General features: G+C 33.1%; 4 protein-coding genes across 4 annotated transcripts; all 4 read right to left on the reverse strand.

The window, feature by feature from the left end:
* Positions 1-373: 373 nt before the first annotated feature.
* On the reverse strand, positions 374-3,754 carry LOC101263618 (uncharacterized). Its single transcript, XM_004241141.5, has 2 exons — positions 3,038-3,754; positions 374-1,187 (listed from the first exon to the last, which is right to left on the reverse strand). The coding sequence occupies exons 1-2, from the start codon at positions 3,586-3,588 to the stop codon at positions 965-967; spliced, it is 774 nt and encodes a 257-aa protein (XP_004241189.1). The 5' UTR covers positions 3,589-3,754; the 3' UTR covers positions 374-964.
* A 1,216-nt stretch (positions 3,755-4,970) lies between these two features.
* Positions 4,971-8,445, reverse strand: LOC101263326 (uncharacterized). The gene is made up of 3 exons (XM_004241140.5): positions 7,927-8,445; positions 7,754-7,796; positions 4,971-5,357 (listed from the first exon to the last, which is right to left on the reverse strand). The coding sequence occupies exons 1-3, from the start codon at positions 8,203-8,205 to the stop codon at positions 5,206-5,208; spliced, it is 474 nt and encodes a 157-aa protein (XP_004241188.1). The 5' UTR covers positions 8,206-8,445; the 3' UTR covers positions 4,971-5,205.
* A 2,848-nt stretch (positions 8,446-11,293) lies between these two features.
* Positions 11,294-12,741, reverse strand: LOC101263035 (peroxidase 47). The gene is made up of 4 exons (XM_004241139.5): positions 12,406-12,741; positions 12,148-12,336; positions 11,907-12,069; positions 11,294-11,830 (listed from the first exon to the last, which is right to left on the reverse strand). The coding sequence occupies exons 1-4, from the start codon at positions 12,628-12,630 to the stop codon at positions 11,433-11,435; spliced, it is 975 nt and encodes a 324-aa protein (XP_004241187.1). The 5' UTR covers positions 12,631-12,741; the 3' UTR covers positions 11,294-11,432.
* A 275-nt stretch (positions 12,742-13,016) lies between these two features.
* Positions 13,017-15,979, reverse strand: LOC101262728 (tubulin beta-2 chain). The gene is made up of 3 exons (XM_004241138.5): positions 15,347-15,979; positions 14,448-14,717; positions 13,017-13,905 (listed from the first exon to the last, which is right to left on the reverse strand). The coding sequence occupies exons 1-3, from the start codon at positions 15,738-15,740 to the stop codon at positions 13,229-13,231; spliced, it is 1,341 nt and encodes a 446-aa protein (XP_004241186.1). The 5' UTR covers positions 15,741-15,979; the 3' UTR covers positions 13,017-13,228.
* Between the last annotated feature and the right edge of the window lie 2,959 nt (positions 15,980-18,938).

The following is an 18,938-nucleotide window of genomic DNA, read 5'->3' on the forward strand; positions in this document are numbered from 1 at the left end:
TTTCTATCTCTTTCTATTCATCACTCTCTATTTCTTTTATTGTTTTTTTCATAATCTTGCAATGGATGTTATAGCTACTGTGACTCTCAACACGAGATAATTCAATACAAAGAACATCAAACTCAGTCTATCTAGTAAGAACATACTCTTACACTCGACATGCTAATCAACAAGAAGTATGGTTGGATTTTCATCTTCAATCTCTCAGAGAGAACAATATAATCCACCTCAAAAATGAAGACAGTATGCTTGGGTTTAATTAAAACTAACAATTACCGGATTGTTAAGAGTCAAAAAGAAACAACCTCATCCAATTCAGATCTTCTTCGATGGATCTCTAAAGGATCCTTAAGCTCTTGATGGTGTTCAAAGGTTTCCAAATCCATGATAGCATACAAAGGATTAGAAGTTCAGATATTACAAACTTGTCTAAAATACAGTCATTTTACAGTCTGATCAAATATAAAACAACCATCCTCAAAATGGTTGGCAGTTTTCTGAGATGCAGAGAACTTACAAGGAGACACAGGCTAAATATATCAGGAGCAAGGGTTTTGTTGACTGGAACACACTTACGTGAAAATATTTGTACAAAAAGTGCAATAATGAAATACAACAGAATACACTGCACCATCACCACTGCTTGATATGGATATTTCGGAGATATTAACATGGATATATGTAGGATAATTCGCTACTGGTGGGGTAGACTTACTTCCACATGATGTTTGATGAACAAATAAGACATTGATCGTCTTCGTCTCTTGCATTCCCAGTTACAAGTCATTTTCTCAAATAAGCATCCCAGAGGAACACTCTTGAGAAGTACATGACCTGAATCAACATGCTATCTTGCATTAAAATTCCTCAGCCCAAATATACCTCTACATCATATTTCGCCCATGGTTGAGTCGTTAATGATGTCACTTAAAACAAGTCCAGCCAGGATGATCTTAAACGAAATTCAGGGGAATATTTTGAAGTGAAAAAGCCATGAAATGACAAAGGCAAAAATCATGCATGCTAACAGGAAATTCATGATGCGGCGTCCATGCCAGAATCTTCGAGTTTCAGAAAGGACTACAGGTGCACTTGATACTCCCACAGCGGCTATTGTAGCATTGCTGGGTTCACTTGCCTGTCCTCCAATAATGTTCACCGCTACTGCACCACAGATTTCACAAATCCTGGATCATAGACATGCAAGCAAGGATAAGTGGAGTCACATAGGGAGGACTGCATACAGTTTGGTCTGGAATTGTAGACGGTTCCATATTGTCATGTCGGCTTATAGACGATTAAGACACTGAAAATTAAGCTAAAATCTCCGAAAAGAAATGACATAACAGAAAAGGTACTTAATGTGCCTTCCCTTCCTGACCAGCAAGCCACTGCATAACAATCAACAATAGATTTTTCTTCCTCTAATCTATATAGACATGTACCTTAGCTACACAAGACAATATCATGCTTGTTCATTAATAAACCAGGAGAAAATGTACACCATTCTAACCCCCTAATTCTTGGAAAGTTTTATGTTGTCCCGCCCCTCAAAAGAAAAAAAATAACTAACAACCTTGGCTTTAACAAAGTCTTGTTGAACAATAAGCAACACATCACAGAAAAGTCATAGAAGTAATTTTCTGTTGCCATAGCAAAAGTTTAGAGTGCAATGCGGAAGGCGATGAAATATGTTGATAAACAGAAGTTTCAGGTCCCATCACAGGTGAAACATTTTATGTGAAAGGAACATGCAGATGGCCTCAATGCCTCTTAAAAGATATTCTGTATCTTTGAAGGAAATGTATGACGATTTCTTCCATGCTTCCTTACATAATTCAATAATTGCTCCTAGTAGAAACTTCTTTTCTAGTGAATATAACTTTACAATAAAAAGCACAAGAATAAGGACAGCAAAGTATATTAACAAAAGGAAAAAGAGTAGTGTGCGAACAATGTGACTACTGATTCAAACATGATAAAAATGCATCACATCCCTTTGATGTGGAGAGGGAAGTAATATGCATGTCCCAATATTTGTGCATGATGCATCAGAGGAAATGACAAAACTAATAGTTCAATTCAACTTTTCTTTTAAAGACATGCTGTTTCAGGGGGATTTGACCATGAAATTGTGAGTATTTGAAAAATGTAGTTTTTGTATCCAAAGTGAAAAATGATATTGGGAAATCGGTAATCTAAACCAGGCCATTTAGTGAAGGACAACACTTTTCTAGGTCACATATACCTTATATCCAGTTTTTCATGTCATTTATCAACCACGGCAAAAAGAACAAAATCTAGATTTAGATGTGCTGGTAGTGCAAAGATACTAAATTAGGATCAGTGACATAGTAGATAATACCAATGCCAATGAATATTTAGTTTTCTGAAGAACCAAAACGTTAAGTACACCGTATCCAAGGAGAAGAAAAAATTTAGCCTGCTAGAAAGCCATAAATAATGTTGTCGGAGGCAAAATTAATAAAGTTGGAAACTTTGAGCACATCTATCAGCTCGAGGTACCTCAAAAAACTAAAACAAGATGGAATCTTGGTTGTACCATTGAAATGATAGGAGTTAAACCACATAACAACCAAACCACTATACCACTGTACTTCTAAACTTAATAAAAGTTAGAAACTTGAGTCCATCTATCAGTTAAGTACCTCAAAAAACTCAAACAAAGATGGAATCTTGGTTGTAACGATGAAATGATAGGAGTTAACCACATAACAACCAAACCATTATACCACTTCACTTCTTAACTAACCTTAAACAAACCTCAGATGATACTAAAAATTCATGTTCATGTACAATGGACCCATAGATAAAAACACCCTGAACGAAAGAACAAACTGGGGAAAGAGCTGTAAAGTGGAAGAGAGGTTTATCAGCAACACAAAAGTAACCACAAATTTCTCATCTTCATAAACACATAATAATGAGAAACACATAAAGAATTGCACTTCATACCATCAACTTCTGTTTGATTAAAGAATCACGAAAATAGGAGCTAGAAGAGTCCTAGTCTTACGTGTTTCCCTTGATTTTGAACCAAGTTTCAGCACAATGTTTATGAGCAGCTGCCAAATCACCTTTGCAAGAACATCCCAATTCAATGGCCATTCCACCAGAGGCCTCTAGGAGTTGGTCATCATCACCAATGCCACCACATTTCAACAAACTCAAATGACAAATCCTACAAGTTTTCTCATCTTTATGCACTTTCAACTCCAATTCACCACTCTCCAAATCAATCTCTTCATCCGGCAAGGGACAAGACCCTCTTTTGCTGTGCTCAGAATGGACCCTATTGCCCTCAGACCTCATAGAAAACCCACATTCTTCGTAACGGTAAGACCCACCTGCCACAGAGCCTAAAGGAGAGTGCCAAGACTGGTCTGAGTCGGAATCAGAGAAGCGAAAGCTCCCATCAGTAGTTGTCTCGCTGCTCCCTGCCATGGATGGCATCCGTCGCCGTCGCCTCCGGCGTCGTTGACGGCGTCGCTGACGGGCAAGATTAGCATTACTGTTGCTACTGCCATTTGCCTCTATGTCAGTGTTAACAGTGTCAAAAGTTGACATTTTAGCAGAAACCCAGTAGGCAAAAAACAGTATTTGAGCTCACAGATTGAAGAAAAGAGGAAAAATACTTAAAGGGGTTCATGAAAATTTCATGATTTGAAGCGTGAGAGAAATGGGGTCACAAAGAAAACGACTTTTTTTGACTAATGTTGGGAGTTGGTGCTCTTTCATTTCTTTCTTTTTATCTTCTTTTTTATCAAACTCAATTCTTACTTGCTTATTTTTATTAATTATTCGTAAAACTTAAATAGAAGAAATCGCTAAGACGTGATGGAATAGTAAGTATTTTTTTTAATTAGAGGTTTTCAATGTAGCCAGATTTTGAATTGAGATTTAATGGGGCTTCAATATAAGATAAGAAATATCGGATGGAAAAAGATTTGGAGGGCAACATAAACACGGAAGACCCACCAACAACACGTATCAACAGGGGCGGACTCACGTTAAATATACGATACATATAAGGTAAACTTTCTGTATTTTTGTAGATGCACATATTTTGAACCTCCTCAATAACAAATAAAAATATATGACTCAATGGTAAGACCCTGAATATTAAGTTGCATGCCCCAAATCTGTTTTCAAGCATTTTTTATTTTATAAACGCGTCAAAAGTGTGGTTTTAAACCCAAAAAATTCAAACGGCTCATTTAAATTTATTTACACATTTATATTTTTATTTTTCGAACCTCCTGAACGAAAATTCTAAATCCGCCAGTGCATATCAAGTAGTTGTCTACCAAAGCTAGGACAAATTGACACCTAGTATTTTTTTTTGTCCTAATAGGACATTTAACCTGAGACCTTATGATTTTTTGAACTAAACCATCTTCCCTTCTTTATAATAAAAAAATGATAAACCTCAAATTATTGTAAACGTATGCAGATATCGTTCGTCATATTTTTGGATATTGTGTCTCTACCGTTCAAAAACTAGAGCACATATGCTCTTCACTCTGACGGAAGACTAAATAGGAAACGTGGCGCAATCTTATCCATCGATCTGATATTTAATAAGTGTCGGATCTAAGGATAAGATTATGACACGTGTATGTCCGTTAATGCAAAGGGTATGCATCAATGTCCCAAAGGCCAAAAGTATGACCGAGGATATATGCATAACATTTATGCAATAATTCGAGAATATATTTATCCTTTTATTAAAAAAAAAAAAAAACTAAACTTTTATGGGATAAACGCTGCTGTTGCGTTTGGAGTTATGGATGTTAAGTTAAATTGCTTAATGAATTATTAGAAAGAACAATATGATTGTGAAAGTGAGAAGACTTGCCATGATATATTATGCATAGTACAAAAATAGAGTTAGATATTAAAATTTAAAAGGAATCATCAAAATGACTTGGTGACCTAGAGCAAATCTCTTATAATAAAAAAAAAATGTCTATCATTAAAAACTTTAAAAGATCTGAAAATGTGTCCACAGATTTCCATCAGTTCTTTCTCAAGGCACCAGTTGCTATAACTTCATGGTAAAAGACAACAGCCTGAAGCTTTCATTGAATGCTACTTCATTGGCATTATGGCACCACAAACAAAACAAAACAAATCTGTAATGATATTGAAGTTTCCATTGCTAAAACAGTTAAGGAAACAGCTTCAAGCAGCTTGAACATCTGGATTAGGGGTACTTTCTTCGGCTTCCTTTACTTGATCAAGACTTCCCTCTGGTTTCTTCAAATTTGCAATGTATTTCCAGCACCTCTTATGTACACCACTTATTTTCTTGGGAGCGTCAGCAATTGGTAAACCTGAACACGGAGAGCGGTTTAGTAACTTGCAGGAGACAAACATTGAAAATGGCAAGTTAAGAGGAATGGTTTTTTAAGTTCATACAAAGATCTGAAAACACTTGATGAGAGCTAAAGGAAAATGGTCACTACGAAGTGTCGTTGTTAGATAAAATACTCATCGGTCACAGGGTGGAATTTAAATAACCTCCCTTAGGACTAGCACCCTCTTAATTCTTTGTTCCATTTTTTACTGCTACAGATGGATGCAAATGCACCATTTTGAAGGAAATCCTGCAGATGTCAATACATGTAAAAATGATTCCTGTACTCCTTTTAAAATCTTTAAAAATGATTCCTGTACTCCTTTTAAAATCCTGCACAAGAACTGTTGTGCGCCATATAAGCTGAATGTCCACTCACTCTTTAAAATCACTAGTTAGTAATCCAATAGAACACCACTAACTACTAGATTCGAAGATAAAGGAAAAAGAATAAACAAATCCAGTTCTGGGATATAAAAAGGCTTAAAAATGATGACTACTATGATGCTACAACTTATCCATGCATAACAAGAAAGAATTCCAAGTGTGCTGGTAAATAGCAGTAGCCATTTCCAATCACATAGCAAAAATATAACGAGCCAAGATGATCCTCTTTGTGAGAGACTTTTATTGGCAGAAGCATTTTCAAACAGAAACATACTAACATCTAGAGTAAACTTATCTAACTTATGTGTACTTATTACCAGCTTACACAAACAGAGAGAAATGTGGTAACTAAAACCACAGAAAAAATATGGATGTTTGTGTTGAAGTTTGCAGATCCTCATAAAAAAATACACCTCAAATCCCAAATCTGTTGGGGTCGGCTATATTAGTCATCTATATCCATTCTACTCAACTTCATTCAATTTCATTTAAATACAAAATAATTTGTCTTTCTTAAAGAAAAATAGAACTCTAACTTACCCCTACATTAGAAAGTTGTAATCCCAATTAGTTGGTGTATATGTAGTTTGCAAAGCTTTATATTGGTTTACAAAGTGGTGTTCAGACAAGCTTGAGCGCCTCAACTATTCCACTAGGTAACTGTTACTTCTCCCAGCATAGGCACCAGAAAGTTTGCCTAGTATATTTTGTCTCTGCTAGGATTTGACCCTCGTCTCCCATGTTTTTCATTCACTTCATTGACCTCTAGGAAACACCCAAGAGTACAGTCTAAAAGACAATAACTTTTTAGATAAACTTGATCCAAGGTATTAAAATTTGGCCGGAAACTTGAACAAAAGCCCAATTGTCACGAGTATGAGCTACAAACTTTGTTACTTGCACCACATAGCATTATGACCAATCAGGAGTAAAGTTCAGAGCGCAAAAATCTAACCTATAATGCACAGTAAGTTAAGAATAAGATTCAGTTTCGGTAACATCACATCCAATTGAGGTAAAGCACCTTTTTCTATTTGGCTGGTTAAGGCACAGCTACACATGTTGATAATTATACCATTATCACAAAAAAAAAATCTTGACAATATACATGTTTGGCAAATTCATCAGTTTTAATCATCATAGAACAAACAAAAAATCAAAAAATCACCAGTTTATGCAGAGAGATGGAAACTCATGGAATATTCTTCTATGAGGCATTGCCGTTATTGGAACCTGCTTGGAGTTATTGATCAAACTCCAGAAAGCAACAATTCATATGCAAGAGAAATAAATTGTGCTGGGGAGAATAGTAAAAGGGGAAGTTCACAATGAAAGAATGCTTTGAAAGACAAATCAAGAGCAACAGAAAAATTATGACAGGCCACGGCGATTCATATAGGAAGACTAAGATCCCTGTAAAGCTTGCTTGGTTTAGCTGGTTAGAACTCCAGCAAGCAGGTCCGGCATAAGATAATCTCATAACAAGAGGAGATTGTTTTGGCATACTAGGAATCAGGCCGAAGTTGAAATCGCCTTCCCATGTTTGTGACAAAAAATGTATGGAAAAAGTTCCGGTCTCTTTTTGGAGTTTACTAGGTGATGCCTAATCCCTGTAGTCCTGAATATGCTTATGCTAATTTGGAACACCGGAGAGTTGAGAAATCGATCAGACAGATGTCTCACATGGTTTCTTGATGCATTATTTGGATCATTTAAAGAGAGTGGAACCAAATACTTTGATAGGATTTCCACACCCCTTCACAAAGTTTGGAATCTACGAGTTTGATGAACCTTACTTATCCGATATAAGCTGTCTAATGTAAATAATCTAAGCCAATTTAGGATTCTCTCAGCTCCTTGAATTTTATTTAGAAATCAAGCCAATGTACAGGAGCTAACTCCTATTTTCTAACCTTTACTGCATCCACCAAATGCTCAAAGAATAGAATCATTTACACTAGAAAAGGAAAAGAAAGAAACACTCACCATCTCTATAAGCGAGTCCCCAAGCCTTACCATGTCTACCATCCTGCAAAGAAAGAAAAAACGATCCACAAAATGAAAAGAAATGTATATAAACCCTTAAACCCTAGAAAATAAACCCCAAATGAATGTCAATCCATACTGTACCTATTACATCCCTAGAAAAGGGGAAATACCTTATAAAGATTGATTTTTGTGATTTCATAGGAGACATTGGCCCAATGAGTCTTGGCCATGTGATAACCGAGACCCCAATTGGGTAGAAACTGAGCCACCTCAAATAAATTCTTCTTCTTCTTCCGTTTGGGCTTCTTAGGTCCATCAGCAGACGACTCGATTGAAGGATCCTTAATTGGTGTTGCAGTGCTCAGATTTCTGAGGAAACTGAAAGATGCCCTGAAGAAATTTGTAGCCTGATTCAATGTAGCTGCTCTGTTTACGAGAGCATTAGCCATTTTTTCAGCTAAATTTTTCCAAAACTATATTACTATCTCTTTGTTCGAATGGGTTTTTATGCTCAGCCGGAGGAGGAAGATGAAAGTGCAAATTGTTTGTTCACCCTTGACGGCGGAGCTCTTCGAAGCCTCACTTTTAATTTTTGTTTTTCCTTTTCTTTATTTTTTTCTTTAGGTGGTAAAAAAATGACAGGGGAAATGGCAGGAAAATGAGAAAAAAAAAATTATTAGGTCCACTTCGGCTTAATTTTTCAAACAATCTCTTAATAAAAAAATTAGAGGGAAAAAAGATAAATAAGTTCTGAATTATCGTACGTAGATATTTTTTATCATATTTTTGAAATATTAATGCTATTATATGTGTTATAATCTTATTCATCGATTAGACATTCATTAAATATTGGATCAGCATTTTAATTTTTATATTATCTTTTGACTTTATTAAATTTAATGTTTTAAAAATATATTTGATAATAAATTGTGTTTAATACCAAAGATAAAATAAATACAAAAAATAAATTATTTTTTAATTTTTTAAATTATATAAATATTATTAAATAACTATTTTTTATATAATAAACAACTATTATTGGATCGAGAAAATATTAAATTTATCACAAAGTCACTCAACCACGACTAGATGAAAATCCAACCTAAGTTATGCTCCTCCCAAGTCATATTCTACAAACCATAGTTGAAAAAAAATTATTCATTTTCATTTTTTAAATTCTAGCTATCCAAATATATATATTTGATAAGGAAAATTCGTAGTTACTATCGTTTAAATGTATATAGAGTAAATTTTTCACTTTTATACAATAACTTGTAAATCATATAATAGAGATAATCCATACTAAACAAGACTGATGTAATGAACTTGATTCAAAAGAGATAAATTTTTATTTTCACTGAGAAAAAATTTTAAACTTGAAACCTTCAACATGGAAGTCCAAAGCTCAATCCATTTTATATTAAAAATGTGAATAAGTTATCACCTCTCCGTTAACATGTCTTGTTTGGAATAAATATTCAATCAGGGGTTACTTTTGTCATTCATCCTTTGTAAGACACGTGTAGCTTTTTGGATAAAACACAGTCACTTCACAACTCCTCCTTTACTTTTGATGTTAGTGTTAACTCAACTATTAATTATTATTATATCAATTAAACATGTGGGCCCTACTTGTATGCTACTTGGATTACTATTGTTGTGCAATTTGATTAAATTTAAAAATTCTATTGGTGTCACATAATTGAATAGATGGAGAAAAAATATTATAAATTATAATAATTATCTATTAAAAATAAAATATAGACATTAAAATTAAATAATTATTATAATTCTTGATATCATATAAATTGATATAAAAAATAATATATATTATTTAAAATTTATTTTAAAAATTATAATAATTAATAACTTAGAATATTTACAAAATCATAAAAAAAAATTAATTGACTTTCACAATTAGACAATATAAATACTTCCTTCGTCCAACAATTGATTGTCGACGATTGACTTGACACATTCCTTAAAAAATAAGAAATAATCATTCTTTGATTTTATTAAATTTAATATTTTAAAAAATGTGTTAGATGACAAATTGTATTAAATATTAACGGTAAAATAGACTCAAAGAATAAATTATCTCTTAATTTTTTAAATTAAACAAAAATTATTGAACAACTATTATTAGACCGGAGAAGTAATATATATTGAGCTCGTGCTAGCACGGACTTCATTATCTAGTATACTACTCCCTCCGTTCCATTTTATATGTCATGTTTTTACTTTGCACTTGTAATAAGAAATGATTATGAATTAATTGAACGAATGAACATGAATCATTTGCTTAATTTTTCTAAGTTGGTCAAATATATATATTTTCAAGGCTAATAACTTATGAAATGACAAATATTATAGATCAACTATTTATAAAAAAAGTGACATATAAAATGAGACAGAATATATAACAAGGAAAATAAGCAACCTCCTCTCCATAACATGTTAGGTATTTGAAATTGACATTTAATTTGAGGCAATTTTAATCTATTCTTGCTTTTCCAAAGTTGTTTATAGCTTCTTCAAAAACATGTGTAGTAAGTTCATGCAAACTAAGTTGTTTTCCACTAAATGCAAAGTAAGCTCTTTTTCAATTGTTATTTATAATTATTACTAAGCCAATGAAACATGTCAGACCCATTTGTATGTCAATCGGCATTGTGTCATTTACTAATAATTTTTCATTTTATTTAATTTATTTTAATAACTTATGGAGTAATTAGTTTATTCGGTACTCACTTATTAGCGAAAAGTATAATTTAAATTACTGTCCTTTTTTTTTTTGGTAAATTTATTTTGTTTTACAAATTTAGTTACAATGGAATAGAGTTAGAACTATTTTTACAATTAAATAATTACATAAAATACAATAATTAAACTAAAATTCTCAAAATATCATTAATGAAATTGGTTTGACTTAACAAAATAAATAGTAATAATTTATTTTGAGTAAAAATAAAATCTAATTGACATGGAAAGATATATAAAGAATAACTCAATCAAATAGCTTAAGTGATTAATTTTGGGAAAATGCACGAGTATCTTCTCAACTTATGTCCGAAATCTAAAGACGCACTTATATTATACAAAGGTTCTATTATCCCCTGAATTTATTTTATAAGTAATTTTCTATCCCTTTTCGGCCTACGTGGTATCAGCTTGGAAAAAAAAGTCAATCATCGTTAGGCCCACAAGATAGTGTTACGTATGCCGAAAAGTGTAAAAAATTATTAATAAAATAAGTTCATGAGGATAATAAAACCTTAGTATAGTCTAAGTGTGTCTCTGAGATTTCGAGCATAGGTTGAGAAAATACTTATGCATTATTCTATTAATTTTCATGATTAACTTTTTTTTATAAGTGTAGCATTACACTAGATAGTATATACTATAAGAATCATTAAATCATCTACTATAAGAATAATTAAATTGTGGACGAATATAAGTTTAAAAGATTTTTTTAACTCATTTAAATTAGAGCTACTTAAGAAAAAGGTTAACTTGAACTTAACTTCTTAATAATAATTTTGACCAATAAAATATGATTTGATATTTAACAATAATATTATTGGTCCCATGCACACAGACAAACCATATTAATTACTCTGGCTATTATATATAAAAAAGCTGGTTTTACATGCATATATAGTAATAGTAATAATAATCAATTGATGATACGACAGTTGGCTCGCACTTCACCCTTGGAGCCTTCTTTGACATCAAGTAACCCCATTTTAATCATGGCTTGTTGAAAATCAAGGAAGAACATAGCTTGATTAAAGGCATAAGCATTTACAATGCCTCTAGTTCTAGGGTGGTTGTAAAGAGTTTGATCTGAGAAGAGGACACCAGTGTTTCTTTGTAAACCATAATAGTAGTCATTGTCAAAACTATCTTTTGTGTTGTCAAAGGCCTGCTCAGACTTGTCACTATTAGCGCATCTTTTTGATAGAGTCTTGGCAAATTGGGCATCCAAAGTTGGATCCACATCATGGGTTGAGTCAAAGTTACTCAATCTATGCTTGAATGATGAGCATCTTGCCACTCCTAGTGTATGTGCCCCTATATATTCATCACATAGATTAATAACCCTAATTCATATATATATGTATGTATGTATGTATGACAAATATTTTACCAGATAGAGCCACCATCTCTTGAGCAGTGAAGCCATGTTGGCCAAACAATCTGATAAGTTCAGAACTATTAAGTGTGGGAGGAGGTAGATTGATTGTGTCCTCTATTCTTGATCTTGTTCCATCCTTTCTTCCTTTTGGTATGTCATACACTGGACCTCCAGCCTAGCATATATATACATAACAATTAATTTAATTATTCGTATATAGAGAGAGATGAATATATATATATATATATCTTACAAAGAAGACAGCATCCCTTGCAGCCATGGCAAGAATATCAGCACAAGAAACGACTCCAGGGCATTGGATTTCGAGTTGTTCCTTGACTTCATCAATGACTTCATAGCCTCTTACGCTTAAATTTGCTGGCGAATCCTTTTCTGCTGTGTTACCCTTTGTTGAATCAATCAACACCGACGCATCACATCCCTTTCAAGACAAACAAAAATTTCATGTCTCAACTCGATCTCATGCATGTTAAAGTAATACTTTAGTTACCTGAACAAAGCAATCGTGGAAGTGCATCCTGACAAGGGCAGCAGCAAGAGTAGGATCAGCTTGCAAATGCCTATTCACAATGTTCTTCACTATTCCCTCAGCAAATGGGCAACCCATCATGAAATAATAATCCATTCTCAGACCATCAACAAAACCATATCCACTCACCAGTAATATCACCATAAACAACTCATACTTCCCCATTTCTATCTCCAAGTGATTCATACACCATTTTGGAGCCCTATTTATACTACTACCAATACATTAATAATTCATATTGGATGAAAGGAAAAGTTGGAAATAGTGGTCCATAATTCATCTCTCCCCCACCCAAACAAAGTCAATATTATCATAATCTTAGTGCTTTGACAGGTAATAGCTGTTAAATTTAGTGGGACAAAAGTATGCAAATAATGTTACACGCACTAGTATAAGATTAAAGAGAAAAGGGTCAATCATAACCCTCAACCTTATTTTATCGGTTGACTATGCCATTATCGTGAAAATAAATTATTCTTACCGCTACCACCTACAAACTTATCATTTGTACCTTTCAAACTAAACGGTTTACCCAAATCGATCTCAAACTCATAACTGAAAGTAGGTAGAGATAACATTCAATCTGCAAGTAGTAATATTTCAAGGTAGGTAATCCAATACAAAGCTAATATTTGAAGGAACTGTGTTTGCAGTTAAAGACAACTACAAATAAATGTTCATGTTCATGGATGGGTTCGGGTAGATGGTAGTTGAGGTTACAACCACAACTGGAAAGAAACTACTACAAATATCAATTCAAGTAAAATTACACAGCATGATCACATCAGTCACGGTATGGATCGTCTTCCTCCTCATCCTCATACTCTTCCTCATCTGCCACTGCATCTTGATACTGCTGATATTCAGAGACCAAATCATTCATGTTGCTCTCAGCCTCAGTGAACTCCATCTCGTCCATTCCTTCACCAGTGTACCAGTGCAAGAAAGCCTTCCTCCTAAACATGGCCGTGAATTGTTCACTAACACGACGGAACATTTCTTGAATGGAGGTTGAGTTTCCAATGAAAGTTGATGCCATCTTTAGACCAGTTGGAGGAATATCACAGACTGTTGACTTAACATTGTTGGGGATCCACTCGATGAAGTAAGAAGAGTTTTTGTTCTGCACGTTAAGCATCTGTTCATCAACTTCCTTGGTGCTCATCTTTCCACGGAACATAGCTGATGCTGTCAAATAACGGCCATGTCGAGGATCAGCAGCACACATCATATTCTTAGCATCCCACATTTGCTGAGTTAACTCAGGGACAGTCAAAGCCCGGTATTGTTGGGAACCTCGTGATGTAAGTGGTGCAAACCCAACCATGAAAAAGTGAAGACGGGGAAAAGGAATGAGATTTACAGCAAGCTTTCTGAGATCAGAGTTAAGCTGGCCAGGAAATCTGAGGCAGCAAGTTACTCCAGACATGGTTGCAGATATCAGGTGATTCAGGTCACCAACTGTTAGAAGATGAAGGAACAGAATCAGAAAATGCAACTTTAGATAATAAAGTAATTAAAACATCATAAAGCATACAGGGATATATAGCTAACCAAACAACACTGTCAGGAAAGTAGGTTTTATGCAGATTAAAGGGACAAGCTAAGAAACCTCTAGAGCTGTATTAGTTGGTGAAAAAAACCAGTCTACATTCAAAAAATGCAAATTTTTGCCAAGAAAGCCTATATTAGTAAACTACAAACAATTGATGTTATATAGAGAGAAATACAATCTATTTGGGTTCAAAATGCAATTTTAATCAAGAGTACAGAAGGGGAAATTAATTCAGAACAGATAAAAATGGGGAGGGGGAAGGAAGATTGACTGCACCATCATAAAGAACATTATCACATAGAGAATATTTGGTCAAATGTGTGAAAACGTGCAACTTACTAGTGAAAATCCAGATATATTCTATCATAATGCTAAAAATTATCTCAATGAAATCAATGACTAGGTAAGTATATGCCAGTGTAATTCAGATTAAACTGAGGCTACTTACAGCTAGGAGTTGTCAGCTTGAGGGTACGGAAACAAATGTCATACAGCGCCTCATTGTCAAGAACCATACACTCATCTGCATTCTCCACAAGCTGATGAACAGATAGTGTGGCATTGTAAGGCTCAACAACAGTGTCTGAAACCTTTGGAGATGGGAAAACAGAGAAGGTAAGCATCATTCTATCTGGGTACTCCTCTCTGATCTTTGAAATCAAAAGGGTTCCCATTCCGGACCCAGTCCCTCCTCCCAGGGAGTGGCACACCTGAAACCCTGCATATGATACCACAGGTAAGCACCAAAGAACACAAGTCTTTAAAATGGTTAATACAAGTATCTTTACCCACTCCAGTTATAGCCTAAATAAATTGGATTCTATGTTCTTACATTTAATACCAAACCATGCTTAGCTGTTTTGTTGTCTGGTACCAATCTTCTCCTCTCCCTTCGATCTTTTTTCCTCTATTACGTTTTTGCTATTTCTAATGAACTTATTCTTGAATTATACTGCTGTTTCTAAGGTACTTTTCTCACAAATTTCCAAGTACATTAAGCTATCAGCATTACCACTCTGATATTTCTCTCACAAACCGACTTCCACTATTGATATTCAAGTCATTATTGACCTCCTTACCACAACAAACTAAAAGATCTGACTTATCATGCCCCAAAGCGTTACAGACATCATTTCTACTTGGTTATTTAAGTGAGGGTTTGCAAAATAATTTCTAAAATTTCTTAACTAAGCTGCAAATTGTTTTTAACACTTCAGATTAGATAGTTAGATTCATATATGACTGTGTACACATGTCAACAACAAGCAATAAGACCTCAGCAGCAGATCTTAAATCTATAATACAATCTAAACAAATCAAGAGCATAAGAGCAGTTAAAACAAACACCTTGAAGGCAGTCACAGTTTTCAGCTTCTTTACGCACAACATCGAGAACAGAATCAATCAGCTCAGCACCCTCAGTGTAATGACCCTTAGCCCAGTTGTTCCCAGCACCAGATTGGCCAAAAACAAAGTTATCAGGACGAAAGATCTGGCCATAAGTCCCAGATCTGATACTGTCCATGGTCCCTGGTTCCAGATCCATAAGCACAGCCCTAGGAACAAACCGTCCACCACTAGCTTCATTGTAATACACATTCACCCTCTCAAGTTGTAGATCTGTGTCTCCCTGGTACCTTCCGGTTGAATCAATCCCATGCTCCGCACACACAACTTCCCAGAACTTGGATCCGATTTGGTTACCGCATTGGCCACCTTGAATGTGAAGAATCTCACGCATTTTCACAGCAGAAAGTTGAGAAACAGAGAGGGTTTTTTAGAGGAGGAAGGTTTGAAAGTGTAAAGAGAAATGGAAGTTCTGAGATTTGTAAGGTGAAAATGAGACTTTATTGAAGAAATGTAGGGCTAAAAAAAAATTAAAATAATTAGTGCCTCTGGTTTATTTTTTAAAGAAAAAAAATATGGCTCTTGAATCGAGATTTAAATTTTAAATTTCGAATTTTGGCGCTTCAAGAGCGTAACATAGGTATGGCTGTCTTAACCTTTTTATGTCATTTCCTAAAATTTTGTTGACCAAATTGGCACAATTTGTTATTTAGTCACTCAAATATAGACCTAATATATCAAAATAATGATTAACTTAATTTTATTTTAACATTTATATCCCTTGATTTTAAATTGGCATATACAGGTACTTGTATTACCTATCAATTCACATACGAGACACTTAAATTGATTTGTAGAACTTTAATTTCGAAGAAGGAACTTTCATATATAGTCACTCAAAAATAGTTCAATTACTCTCAACAATTATGATTTGATAATTACAATCCATAGCTACTTGTTATAAAAGGAGAGACTCGAGCGAGACTAGGAGAGAGGGTAAAGAATGGGAGAGAGGCGAATTGTATATGTATATCGATTAGATAATTGTATATTATACATATGTATTTGTTTATATGACAGACGAGATTGATAGAGGGAGGAGAGAGGTGAGTGAGATTGGGAGAAGGAGGAGAGAGGCGAGAGAGAGGGCAGAGAGTGGGAGAGAGGTAAATTGTATATATATATATCGATTAAATAATTGTTCATTATACATATGTATTTGTATATATGACAAGCAGATTGAGAGAGGGAGGAGACAGGAAGTAGTATAAGTTTATTTAACCGCATAATTTTTCCATTTATAAATATATCTTTACTTGTTCAATTTTATATATATGTATTTGTTCACATCAAAGAATTAAAGGACGTGTATATCAATCAAATTAAATTAAAGGCCTAAGTCATTCATAGTCACTTAAAGTTGTCCTCATATTTCACTTAAACACCTCAACTAAACAATATACCTATTGAACACTTAAACCTTAAAAAAATTATACCTATTTGACACAAACTGACAATCAATTGAAAAATAAACACGCATGTATCTCAAACGCAAATTCATATTAATTTTATCAATAATATGATGGCATGTGGCATTACATTTAATTTTTTTAAAACCTTTATATAATTAATTCATAAAGTATTTTAAAAAATTAAAAAAAAAATATTTTTAATTAAAGCCTCCACCCTCCCCACTTTCTTCCTCCTTCTTCAGAAACCCATTTCTAATTTTCCATGGAGTTGGTGTCGCTCCGTCTCTTTCTTCTCTTCCATGGAGCTACAATGACACACCATTGTTGTCTATTCAAGCTATATGCATTCTCTTTCATTTCAATAGCATTAAAATTTTCACACATTGTCTTCATCTTTTATACATTAGAAATTATTTATTAAAATTGAAAAAAAAAATTAACAGACTTTTGCCCAAAAAAATCTATTCATATTTTTTTTTTATCATTGTAAATGAAACTACTTCGAGATATTTGAGACAAAAAACGATATAAGAAAAAAGAAGAAAGCATGAAGGAACGATGAGGGTGAGAGAAAGAGAGGTGGAGGGAGTGTAGTGTGCTGTGTAAAAAAAAAAGAAGATAAAAATGGTGAAAGAAACGATAGAAAGAGGGAAGAAGACAACTATCCTTTTCTTTTTTGTTAATTAATTTTTAAAAAAATTAACTTAGGGGTTAAATTAAGAAAAAAAAGGAAAAATATTATTTTTAATAAATTAACGCGCTCAAAGAAAGTGAATTACACGTTTTTTGCCATGTCAGCATTTTGTGTCTAATAGGAATGACTTTTGAACAAATAAAGTGTTCAATTGGCATAGGGATTAGTTGAGGTGTCTAAATAAATTATGCGGACAATTTTGAGTGGCTGCAGATGACTTAAGCCTAAATTAAAAAGCAGTTTTATACTATCATACTACAAATTTAGCCTATGAATAGACAAAGACATTACGTAATCTTGTCCAAATTTGTCTTGTAAGTATACTCATCTAACAACTTTTATGCGTCAAGATCACTTACTATTGACTAATTAAAATATAACAAGTGTTAAATTATTTTTCTAAATAATTTTTTATGTAAATAGCGGATCGACCAAATATTAGACCAATTCGACTTCTTTAAAATCTCATTTGCTTTGGATATGAACAAGGGTTTATTTCGACATTCAATATGAAATTATAATTTAAAATTGTAATATGAAACCTAATTGATAGAATGGAGTTTAAATTTCATAATTTTTTTTTTCATAAACTTGAAAATTTTACAAATTGTGAAAACTGTCAAAGTTTTTCAATTTTTATAAAATCTTATCAAATTAGTAAAACGTTGTTTATAAACAAGATATCAAAATATTTAAGAATATCGCCCTGATACATCACATATATTTTATGTTCTTTTTAGAAATAAATGTTTCTGATTATATATTTTCGAATACATATAATTCGTATAGATATCTATTAATCAACAATAAAATTAATTAGTTATTCTTTAATATAATACGGATAATATCTTCACCAAAATTTAGATTGACAAGTCATTTTCTTACAAAATACAATTTATGTGTCAAATTTTGCATTTTAAAAATAAATTAAAATTGTAATTTAAAAAATTTAGAACCATCATCTCAAAATCACATATCTGAATATTAATTTTATAGCATGATTACAAATTGACTTATAAAAATCACATATCTGAATGTCAATTTTATAATATGGTTACAAATTGACTTATATTTTAGTAGTATGGTGAAGTTTTATTAGTTATTTACTACTTCTCAAATCACAAATCATACTTTATTACTTTTTCTTTTTAATTACATTCCATACATCTTTTGTTGTTGAAGTGGATTTTAAAAAGTTTTAGACTAGTCATTTCTCCTTCGACCATTTTTTTTTTCATAATGAACATAAAAGTTATTTGGCATAATACATAATTGTGTTATTTAATTTAGTTTTGAATCATATTTATATCTTTTAATTTTGGATATGAACAAGTAAACACTTAAACTTATATAAAGTTGAACAAATAAATATACGTGTCCTGCATGTCATTTTTTGTCCTACGTGGTGTCCTACGTGTATTGTGTC

The sequence above is a fragment of the Solanum lycopersicum genome, chromosome 6 (assembly GCF_036512215.1).
Source record: "Solanum lycopersicum chromosome 6, SLM_r2.1".
Lineage (NCBI taxonomy): Eukaryota > Viridiplantae > Streptophyta > Magnoliopsida > Solanales > Solanaceae > Solanum > Solanum lycopersicum.

Coding starts and splice junctions, on each gene's coding strand:
- LOC101263326 (XM_004241140.5), bottom strand. CDS start 8,205: ATGGCTAATGCTCTCGTAAACAGAGCAGCTACATTGAATCAGGCTACA. Junction 7,797..7,926: donor CAAAAATCAATCTTTATAAG/GTATTTCCCCTT, acceptor CTTTCTTTGCAG/GATGGTAGACATGGTAAGGC. Junction 5,358..7,753: donor GGGACTCGCTTATAGAGATG/GTGAGTGTTTCT, acceptor CTCCGTGTTCAG/GTTTACCAATTGCTGACGCT.
- LOC101263035 (XM_004241139.5), bottom strand. CDS start 12,630: ATGAATCACTTGGAGATAGAAATGGGGAAGTATGAGTTGTTTATGGTG. Junction 12,337..12,405: donor TCCACGATTGCTTTGTTCAG/GTAACTAAAGTA, acceptor TTGTCTTGAAAG/GGATGTGATGCGTCGGTGTT. Junction 11,831..11,906: donor AGAGATGGTGGCTCTATCTG/GTAAAATATTTG, acceptor ATGAATATATAG/GGGCACATACACTAGGAGTG.
- LOC101263618 (XM_004241141.5), bottom strand. CDS start 3,588: ATGTCAACTTTTGACACTGTTAACACTGACATAGAGGCAAATGGCAGT. Junction 1,188..3,037: donor TTCAAAATCAAGGGAAACAC/GTAAGACTAGGA, acceptor TCTATGATCCAG/GATTTGTGAAATCTGTGGTG.
- LOC101262728 (XM_004241138.5), bottom strand. CDS start 15,740: ATGCGTGAGATTCTTCACATTCAAGGTGGCCAATGCGGTAACCAAATC. Junction 14,718..15,346: donor AAACTGTGACTGCCTTCAAG/GTGTTTGTTTTA, acceptor TATCATATGCAG/GGTTTCAGGTGTGCCACTCC. Junction 13,906..14,447: donor CAAGCTGACAACTCCTAGCT/GTAAGTAGCCTC, acceptor ATCTTCTAACAG/TTGGTGACCTGAATCACCTG.